Source organism: Crocodylus siamensis, chromosome 6, assembly GCF_052110815.1.
Source record: "Crocodylus siamensis isolate JL-2025a chromosome 6, ASM5211081v1, whole genome shotgun sequence".
In the NCBI taxonomy this organism is placed as follows: Eukaryota; Metazoa; Chordata; order Crocodylia; family Crocodylidae; genus Crocodylus; species Crocodylus siamensis.
This window is the reverse complement of record NC_143400.1, coordinates 24295049-24305419: the sequence shown is the minus strand read 5'-3', so window position 1 is coordinate 24305419 and position 10371 is coordinate 24295049. Positions and strand designations below refer to the sequence as shown.

At 64.2% G+C, this 10371-nt stretch overlaps 1 protein-coding gene across 1 annotated transcript; it reads left to right on the top strand.

Moving 5' to 3' along the window:
* The first annotated feature begins 2866 nt into the window (after window positions 1-2866).
* Window positions 2867-9820, top strand: ERF (ETS2 repressor factor). The gene is made up of 4 exons (XM_090050713.1): window positions 2867-2946; window positions 7185-7419; window positions 7596-7711; window positions 8004-9820. The coding sequence occupies exons 1-4, from the start codon at window positions 2925-2927 to the stop codon at window positions 9053-9055; spliced, it is 1425 nt and encodes a 474-aa protein (XP_089906839.1). The 5' UTR covers window positions 2867-2924; the 3' UTR covers window positions 9056-9820.
* The last annotated feature ends 551 nt before the right edge of the window (window positions 9821-10371 follow it).

Genomic DNA, 10371 nt, shown 5'->3' with positions numbered 1-10371 from the left:
CCCCCTGCCCCCATGCTGTGAGCTCCCCCAGCAGTGCCCTGTGGTGACCTCAATGCTGCGACGTTACCCATGCTGTGAACTTATGTCAGCTGTGGCCTGCGCTGTGTCCTGTACCTGGGGACCACCCCCACCCATGCCGGGAGTTTGCCTGCAGCAGTGCCTGGAGCCCAGGCAAGTGGGCAGCCTGCTGCCTGCTGTGAGGACCTGACTCTGGCCTGCCCCTCGCCAGGCCCAGGCCCTGGGTGCCTTCCTGCCCCCGAGCCTGCCCTGCCCTGTGACCAGGGATTGGCTGGTGCAAGAAGGCAGTGCCCGGGTGGGACCTGCGGAGATTTTGCAGCTGATTTTAGCACTGGTGGCTAATTTTGGTCAGGTCCGGGCCTCCCCTCCCACCTCCAAGTGGCTGTAGGGGGGCCCTGGACACCTGGTTCTCTCCTGCCTGGCAGGGAAGTGGGGTGAAGACACCTGGGTCCTCTCTGCTTCCTGGGAGAATGAGAGCAGGGGGTGCTGGGAGCCCAGATGCCTGGGTTCTCTAGGGCCTGGAGGGTGAGAGCAGGTGGTTTGGGAGCTGAGATGCTTGGGCTGTCGGGGGGGAGCCGGTCACCCGGGTTCTCTCCAGCTCTGGGAGAGGAATGAGAGTGGGGCCCAGACATTGTGGCTCTAGTCTGCAGCCCCCCCCCCCACCACCACCTCAGTTTCCCTGTGTGGAACCAGGACCCTGCAGCTTCCCTGTGGCTTTGCCCCCAGTGCGGCAAGCTTCCCCACAGTGGTGCCCTGCTGAGTCCAGGGCCCCCAGGGCCTGGGGCCCAGGGGGTGGGGGTCGCTAATGCATCCTACCCGCCACAAACTTCCCGCCGATAATTATAGCAGATCACGCTGCATTATTTATAAGGCTCCTATTTATAGCAGGGCCCAGAACTGGCGGCACCAGCCCTGCCCCCACCTCACCCCAGGCACAGGGAAGGGGGGAGCACCCCAGTGGGGGGGTGATGTCACCCCTTCACTCACCCCCCTTCTCCCCCCAGGTAGGATGTTCAGTCGGGACTTGTCCCCAGGGAGCTGGCATGTTGGGATGGCCTGGAGGCCACCAGGTGAGAGCCACGGGCATGCAAGGGCAGGCGCGGGTGCAAAGGGCCATGTGGGCATGCAGTGCCAGGACTGCACCTGGATCAGGGACCCATGCATCTGGGTCCTAGCCCCCCTCCCCCTCACTCCCAAACCTGGAGAGAACCCAGACATCCAAGCCCCCGGCACTCCTTGCTCTGCCCGGCCTGCTCTTGCATCAGATGGGTGCACATATGCACACACGCATGTGAGAAGCATTAGCAGTTTGTGGCTAAATGAGGCATCATAAACAAACACCTAATTACTACCCCAGGGCCCAGAGTGTGTGTGTGGGGGGGTCCCTAGGGCACGATGCGCAGCATGGTGGAGAGGGGCTCAGCCCCACATGCGTGCATGCATGTGCAGGAGATACAGGTCTGAAGATGTGTGGGGTGCCGTACTGTGTACATGCATATGTACCCAAGCCTGGAGACCGGGTGCGTGCACACGGGGGAGATGTGTACTGTGCTGTGCCCCCTGGGGCACACACAGGGCCTGGACACTGTCCCAGGGATGTGCAAAGAGGCACGGGATCGCAGGCATGACACATGCTCGCAGCACGTGCAGTGGATGGAGAGACCGACCTGGGTCTGGCAACATGCACATAGTGCCCAGAACAGGCAAATACATGTGAAGACCCAGGTGTGCACACACACATGCACAGAACCCAGGTCGCCGGGACAGACAGACACATGCACACGTGCAACCCATGTGTCTATGACATGCACAGAACCGAGGTATCTGGGCACAGATGCACACAAGAGCATTTCATAGGACTCAGGTATCTGGGGCACACCAGCATACACCCACACGTGCAGAACTCAGGTACCCAGGGCACATGTCCATATAGAACCCAGGAATCCAGGACATGCATGAAGACGTGAGCCAGGCATGCAGGATGCTCGCACGTGAGTGTTAGGGATGTGCTTGTGTGCTTGCACACACAGAACCCAGGCACCTAGGATGTCCCTCTGCAAATCTCCGAACACAGGGCTGTGTCTGTGTGCTTGCATTTGTGTGTTGGCACAACCATTCTGAGCATGCGGGTGCCCTTGCACATAGGCCATGGCAGCTCCACACATGACGACACAGGCATTTTGGTACAACACAATCACATGCATGGGGACATGGCACCAGGGTGCGGTCATGAAATGCTCATGCATGTTGCCTGCCCCCTCACACTTGGCATGTTGCACATGTCTGTGCCCTGGCCCCGTGAGCCCCCCCAGGCCTGGAAGGCCTCATGGTGGTGACACAGGCCTCGCACAGTCGTGGCTTCGCAGGCATGGCTGTGCATGCTTCCTGGAGCCCACCCCACTGGCCACGATCCTGGGCCTGGCTGAGGGCGGGAACCCGGACCTGCTCCCTGCCCCCTCTCCACAGGCCCCTGCACCATCCCAGCCTAGACCTGCCACATTCCTGCGGCCTGTCTGCACCTGCCTGCCCCCGGGCGCCTGCATGGTGCCCCTGCAGGAGCCTCTCGCTCCCGACCTGATGCCCCTGGTGCCCCCCACCCCGACCTGCATCCCTCTCTACTCCCTACCCCGCCCAGGGCCCCTCACTCCCGACCCACCCCCCCAGCGCAGCGCCCCCTGTCGGCTGCCCCCGCTCCCCGCGCGGGCCCTTTAAGCCGCCCTCCCCCCACAGCGCGGGCGGGGCCGGGGCGGGGCGGGGCCGGGGCGGGGCCGTGGGGGGCGGGCCCAGTGTCCATGGCGACGCGGCGGTGACGTGAGCGGGGGGGCGTGGGCGGCCCGGTGCATATGAGCGCGGGGCGGGGGGGTGGGGGGGGGGGCTGAGCCCGCGGCGGCGGCAGCGCAGGAGCTATGAAGACCCCTGCGGACGCAGGTGCGGACTGCCGGGGGGCACGTGGGGGCGGAAGTTTTTTTTGGGCGGGGGGGGAAGACTTGTTGCTTCCCTCCAAGTCCTTGCCGAGGGGGCTGCCACGTTGCCGGGGGGAGCTTCTCTCTCCCTCTCTTCCTTTGGGGGGGGTTCGCGGGGGGGCACTTGAGGGTCCAAGAGCAACTTTTTGTTCTCGACCCACGCGGCGCCTTTAAGGGGGGGACTCCGTACCCCCACCACGGGGCCACGTGACACGCGGGGGGGGGCTGGAGTGGGGAACCATTGTGTGCTGGGGGGGTGCACCCCCCCCCGGCGCCAGCGATTGTATGCGGGATCCGGGCGCTTGGGAGTGTCCCGCCCCCCCCCGCACAGCCCCCCCCAACAAACTTTTTTCCCAACTCCGGGACGGGGCAAGAAAATGGCAGGGGGGGGCCACGGCCCGCCGGGAGGGGGGGCGTGGGTGCACACATACAAAGGGGACTCAGGCATCCGGGGCATGCACACTCTTTAATGCCCCCCACCTCCCCCGCACTGTCCCTGGGGGTCTCGGCCCCCCCATCAACTCCTGTCTCTTTAAGAGGGGGTGTGTGCCCCCCACTCACTTGTGCCCCCCATTTCCCTGGGTGTTCTCCACCCCCAACTTCTGTGTGTTTAAGTGGCGGTGTGAGAAGCTGGGTGTGTGTGTGTGTGTCACTGTTTTTCATATGCAGTCTTTTAAGACTTGGGGGAAGGGGGGTGTGCACGTGCATGGGGCCACACACTCGCACACTCTTCAGTGCCCTCCCCTGCAGTTTCCCTAGGGGGTCTCATCCTCCCCTCCAGCTTCTGTTTCTAAGTGTGCATGAGGGGCATGGATACACTTTTGTGCCCCCAGCTTTACTTTTCCTGGGGTGTCCTTCCCCCAGCTCCTGTCTCTGTGTGTGTGTGTGGGGGGGGGGCACTGAAGGCACATGCCTACACACACACACACACACACACACACACACACACACACACACACAGTTGTGTGCCCCCCCCCGCCCACGCTTTCCTTGGAGTGTCTCAACCCCCCTCTATTGTGTCTGTGTGTCCTGGGGCCCACATGCTAACACACACACACACCTCTGTGAGCCCCCACATTTTCTCTAGTATGTCTTGGCTTTCCTTTTACAACTCTTGCTTCTTTTAAGAGCTTGTGTGTGTTTCTAGGGGGGGGCCACACGTGTGTGTGTGTGTGTGTGTGTGCATGCATGTGTGCACGCTCACACACGCGTGTGGCCCCCTACACTTTTCCTAGGATGTCCGAGCCCCCCCCGCTCTTGTCTTTAAGAGTGTGTATGGATACCTACGTACACACAGGCACAAGTGTGCAGTTCCCCCCCACAGTTTCCCTGGGGAGTCTCAACCCCCCCCAGCTTTTGTCTTTAAGAGCATGTGTGAGTGTCTAGGAGGGCCACATGCATGCACGCACACATACACTTATCCCCCCCACACTCTTTCCCTGGAGTGTCTCAACCCCACCCCCAACACCTCTTGTCTTTTAAGAGTGTGGGGGGGCCCTGTACCCCATGTCTTTTAAGAGCTGGGGGCCTGTGTGTGTGCACGCATGTGCAAGGGGAGCCCACACCCACACTGCTCCCCCACCCCCCAGTTGTGGTTTCCCGGGGTGGGGGCAATCACCTGTGTCTTTAAGGGGGGGGTGTATGCGCGTGTGCGCGCGCACTTGCCTGCTCACACACAAGGGGGGGATGATGTAATACCGTCCCCCCCAGGCTGGAATTCAATCCCAGGCCTTTTAGCTGCTGGCTCCAGGGATTAGTCACAGGCCCGTGCGGTTTGGGGGGGGCTGGAGGGGGCATTAAAGAGACACGGGCCCCTTTCCCACTCCCTCCCCCCCAAACTTTCCCCCCAGCCGGGGAGCTGGGGGGGGGGCGCCAGGCTGGGAGGGGGTGCCCAGACGGGGTGGGGGGGCTGGTGCAGAGTAGAGACGTTGGGAAGGAAACTTGGAAGGAGCCTGGCCAGGAACAGGCAGTGCATTGTGTGCATGCGTGAGTACATGTGCACACGTGTGTGTGTGTGAGGGGGTGAGGGGCTGGCTCCTGTCCCCCCCTTTCTCTCCCATGTGCTTGTGTGTGTGTGTGTGTGCTCCCCACGCCTGGCACACAGGAGTGGGAGGTGGGGGGGGTGAGTCACTGGCTGAGCTGTCCCTGTGTGTAACCCCCCTCCCCCCCATCAGGGCCTGCTGGGAGCTGGCGGGGGGGCTACCCCCATCCCCTCTTCAGGGTGGGAGATTGAATAGGGGTGGGTCATGAGGGTGCCCCCCCATGCACCAGGGAGGCCTCAATTGTGCGGTGTAGGGGGGTGTTCCCGCGTGTCTGGCAGCGCCAGGCCAGGAACAGTGGCCCATTCAAGGCCGGTGTTGGGCCCCTCCTCAGTAGTGAGAACAGGCCCCTGTGTGTGTGTGTGGGCCCCAGGCTGGGGCGGGGGGGAGAGCTGCAGCTGGATCTGGGGGGGCTCTGAGCTCCAGTCCGCCCCTCCAAGATTGCCTGGGGGGTCCCCACTGCTGGGATGTGCACCCACCTCTGGGACATTCCTGGGTGGGCATCCCCGGGTGGGCCTTGGCTTCCCACGACTGCAGAGTGGGTCCCTGGGTGGGTGTTCGGGACAGGAAGTGACCCATTACCTAGGGAGGTCTCTTCAGGAGTGGGGTGTACTAGACTTCCATGTCCTGGGGTGGGGGCCCAGCCCCCCCTCCCTTCCCAGCAGGTTATTTTTAGTGCGCTCTTGCGCTCTCTGTTCCCCGTTGCTTGGAGACTGGTACGCGGTGGCGGTGGGGGGGGGGTGGCAGCATGTGCACCCAGGCACTGCTTGTTGGGGGGGGTTCAGCAGGAAGCAGCACTGTCCTCCCCCCACGGCTTTCAGAGCCCCTGTATCCCAGCTTAGTTGCACCCCAGGCCCCCAGATCATGAGTCTCATGCCCCCTCCCGTCCCTCTCCCACAAATCACAGCCCTGTTGTGCCCCCCCCCCCCGTTCTGTGTCAAAGCCTGGTGTCCTCCGCAACCTCCTGGATCAGATCCTGCTCCCTGCTTTAGCAGGCCAGGCCCTGTCTTGGCCCCCCCTGTCTCTTTTCCACCCCCCCGCCCACTGGAGCTGGGCCAGGGAGGGGGGGGCAGCCCCCCAGGGGGCTGAGCTCATGCCGCCAGCTCCGTCTGCGGCCGCCGCGCTCCCGGCCTCCATTACCAGCCCTGAATTATTGATGGGCTGTGAGCGCCGGGGGTTCGGGAAATAGGAAACAGCCCCCACTCACCCCCCACCTTCCCAGCACCTGGGGCTGGTCTGGGGGTGCTCTGGAACTGATGGAGTTAAAGGGGGGGGGTCAGAGCTGCCTGGGGGTGATGGCACTTGTCCCCACTGTACCCTCCTGACATAGGGGGCATCAGGCTCCAAGGGGGGGGTCCAAGGGACTCCAAGGTGGGGCATGAAGATGGGTCAGGAGAGGCAAAGTTAGGTGGCTGATTGGCCTTTTGGAAAATGGTAGCTTCCTGGGGATGGGGGAGGGGGATGGGTGCCCCAAAACTTGGGGTGGCTGCAGAGACATGCCCATGGGGTGGGGGGGACTCCGACGGGGATCCCAGGGGTCTGTGAGCTTTGGTAGGGGGGTCCCAGCCTGCAGGCTGGGCCCAGCCCCTCTCCCCCCACCTCCCCCCACAGGAATGTGGCCGGGGTTGGGCGGGCGCCTGGCGCAGAGAAAAGGCTCCTTGTCTGGGAGGCAGTGACCTCAGCCGGCAACCATCCCGCCTGCTCCCCCTGCCTGCCCCCACCGCTAGCAGGGTTGGGGACCCATGGGGGGGTGCGCCTTGGGTCTGTGGGCACTGTGGGTCAGGAGGGGGGCACTGCGAGTTGGGAGTGAGGGGCACCAATGGGACTGTAGGGCAGGGACAAGAGGTACCAGCTCTTTTTGGGGGAGCTGTGGGTTAGGAGTGAGGGGCACCAGTTCAGTCTGGGGGGGCTGGGGGTCAGGAGTGAGGGACACCAGCTCTTCTGTGGGTGGGTGGGGGTGGCTTGGTCCTGGGCTTGGGCTCAGTTAAACCAGTTTCCTGATGCCCCCCAGGTAGGGGTGACTTGCGCACACCTTGTAGGGGTCTGGGGGTGGTTAACCCCTCAGTGCCCATGCAGAAGTCTGCCCCTGTGGGATGACTTCGACCTCTCCGGGAACAGCCCTTAAAGGGTTGGCAGCCTCCACCTGACCCCCACTGCCCCCCAGGCTTCGCCTTCCCAGACTGGGCCTACAAGCCGGAGTCGAGCCCGGGCTCGCGGCAGATCCAGCTGTGGCACTTCATCCTGGAGCTGCTGCGCAAGGAGGAGTACCACGATGTCATCGCCTGGCAGGGTGACTACGGAGAGTTCGTCATCAAGGACCCGGACGAGGTGGCACGGCTGTGGGGCGTGCGCAAGTGCAAGCCTCAGATGAACTACGACAAGCTCAGCCGGGCGCTGCGGTGAGTGGGGGGAGAGCCCAGGTGTCCTGGCTCCCTGGGATCCCTGTGCTGTAGCCCCCCAGCCCCCACAGCTGTCTCGGAGAACCCAGGCATCCCATGTGCCCCAACCCACGGAGCTGGCTGAGGTCCCTGGGGGTTGTGAGGGGTTGCGGTGCTGACCCCTGGCCTTCTCCCAGGTACTACTACAACAAGCGCATCCTGCACAAGACCAAGGGCAAACGCTTCACCTACAAGTTCAACTTCAACAAGCTGGTGCTGGTCAACTACCCCTTCATCGACATGGGCATGGCCGGTGAGTGGGGGGCCAAAGGGGTGCAGGGGGTCGGTGGGCTGGACAGAGCACGAGGGGTGGGAGCAGGGGGGTTGCAGGTCAGGAGTGAGGGGGGCAAAGGGCTGCAAGTGGGAAGTGCACTGGAGGGGAACGGGATGCTGGGTTGGGACTGAGGAGCACTAGGGCAGCAGGTCGGAACTGGGGGGCACTAGAGCTGTGGGGCAGGAGTGAAGGGCACTGAGCCGGGGAGCAGGCGGCAGCGGGGCAGGAGTGAGGGGTTGTGCCCTAGCTGACTGCAGCTGTGTATCCGCAGGTGGGCCTGTGCCACAGAGCGCGCCGCCGGTGCCATCAGGCGCCTCGCACTTCCGGTTCCCACCAGCCACGCCAGGCGAAGTGCTGTCGCCAGGTCCCGAAGCCCCGCGCTCACCGGGTGTCTTTGCGGCCGTGGCGCGGCGCCTGGCCCGTGGCTCAGTTAGTGATTGCAGTGATGCCGCCTCGGCTGCCTCGGAGCTGGAGGAGCCTCTGGGCGAGGACCCACGCCGCCCGCCTGGCCCCGACCCCTTCCGTGGGGGTCCCCCACTGCCTACCCACCCCCGGCTGGCGCCTGAGGGGCTGTTCCGTGTGTACCCCCGCCCCCCCCCACGTGCTCCCGAGCCCCTCAGCCCCTTCCCTGTGTCGCCATTGGCTGGGCCAGGCACCCTACTGCCCCCACAGCTCTCGCCTGCCCTGCCCCTGACGCCTGGGCACGTGCCGTTCACACCCTCGCCCACCCTCAGCCCCATGTTCCCCAGTGGGTCCCACTTCTCCTTCAGCCCTGAGGACATGAAGCGCTACCTGCAGGCGCACACGCAGAGCGTGTACAACTACCACCTCAGCCCCCGCGCCTTCCTGCACTACCCTGGCTTGGTGGTGCCCCAGCCCCAGCGCCCTGAAAAGCCCCCAGATGAGCCTCCCAGCGCTGCCCCCTTCAAGTTCAAGCTGCAGCCACCACCCCCTGGGCGCCGCAAGGCTTCTGCTGCTCCTTCCGAGCCTGTCCCGGCACCAGCGCAGCCACCGCCACGCATCAAGGTGGAGCCAGTGTCTGAGGGTGACTCGGAGGAGGAGACAGTGGAGGTGACGGACCTGAGTGAGGATGACGAAGAGGTGTTCAAGGCGCCGCCCGCCCCAGAGGCACCAGCCCCACCACCCCCCTCCACACCTGCCGCCGCTGCACCCCCCAAGCTACGCTTCAAGCGGCGCTGGAGCGAGGACCGGCGCCTCGAGGCCTCTGCACCCAACGCTGATGACAAGAAGGCCAAGGCTGAGCCAGGTCCCGAGCTGCAGCTTGCCACGGCCCAGCTCTCCCTGGAGAACCGGGACTGCTAGACCGCCTCCTCACTGCCTTATTGTGCCCCCCCTGTGCTGGGGGGGAGCCTTTATACCCCCCTCACCATTACTGGGGGGGGTTGCTGGGGGGGTGGGGGGGCACATCGGGGACCTCTATGCCTATACATATATAAATACCTATAGATATCTCCTATTTTTCAGCCCCCCCCTCGCATGGGGATTGCCCCCCCCTTGTTTATAGTGAACTTGCTGCCTTGTTTTGGGGGGGCCTGGGCCCCCCCCCAGGCCTTTTTTTGAAGCACAAGAAGCAGATTTCCTCCTCCTTCCTCCAGCCCCTTTTCTGCAGGGGGGGGCCATGTGCCCCTCTCAGGTCCACAAGGCCTGGGGGGTTGTGGGCTGGGCTCCACCCCCTTTTATATCCCCCCACTATTGATCTCGGGGTTCCCTGCTGGAAACCAAAAATCTGCCCCTGGGGCCGGGCTGTGGCCCCCCTACCCCCCGGGGCTTTCAGGGCTGTTGCAAGTGCCTGTGCTGTGCTGGGTCCAGGGGGCTGTGCCACCCCCCCCAGTGGGGGGGACCTGAAGTGACTTCTTCCCTTACCCCCCTCCCATCCTGCCCCCCTAGGAACAGAGAAGCCATTGACACCCCCCCGGGTTCTCCCGCCCGGCGTGGAGATCCCCCCCTCATCTGGGGGGCAGCGGGGACCCCCCACCTTAGTGACCTTGTTGTACAGAACCGGCCTAGGCTTCTTTTACGAATGTATAAAACCCGCGAAAAATAACCAATAAACTGATTTGGAGACTTCCCAGTCGGGTGGTGCTGGGGCGGGGGGTGCGCCCAGCCTGGGGCGGAGTCCAGCTGCATTAACCTCCTACTGCCTGGTGGGGCCCCAGCTCGGCAGCCCTCCAGGGAAGTGAGGCTGCAGTTGGGCCCGGGCTGTGGGGGCGGCTCTGACCACCAGTCCTTACTGCCCTGATGCCCTAAGGAGGAGCCAGGTGTGTCCCGCGCTAGTCGAACGGGCCCCAGGTGTGAGGGCCCCCCCGGCTCTGGCACCGCCCCCAGGCAGAGCATCCGCGGCCCGCCCTGCCCCACCACATCCTCCCTGCAGGGAAGTCGAGGACGGGCCCGGGGCAGGAAGCCGTGGTAGGTGTTCCCCCCGCCGGTGCCCCTCACTCCCACCCCACTTTGCGGGTGGGCACGGAGGCGGGAAGAAAAACGGCACGCCCGGGGAACGGGCCGGGCAAGGGAGGACGCCTAGCGTTGCTCCCTCCTCGCGCAAAGCCTCTTGGGAGCCGTAGTCAGCCCCCCCCAACAGCCAAAACTACATTTCCCTTGCTGCACGATGAGTGCTAGGA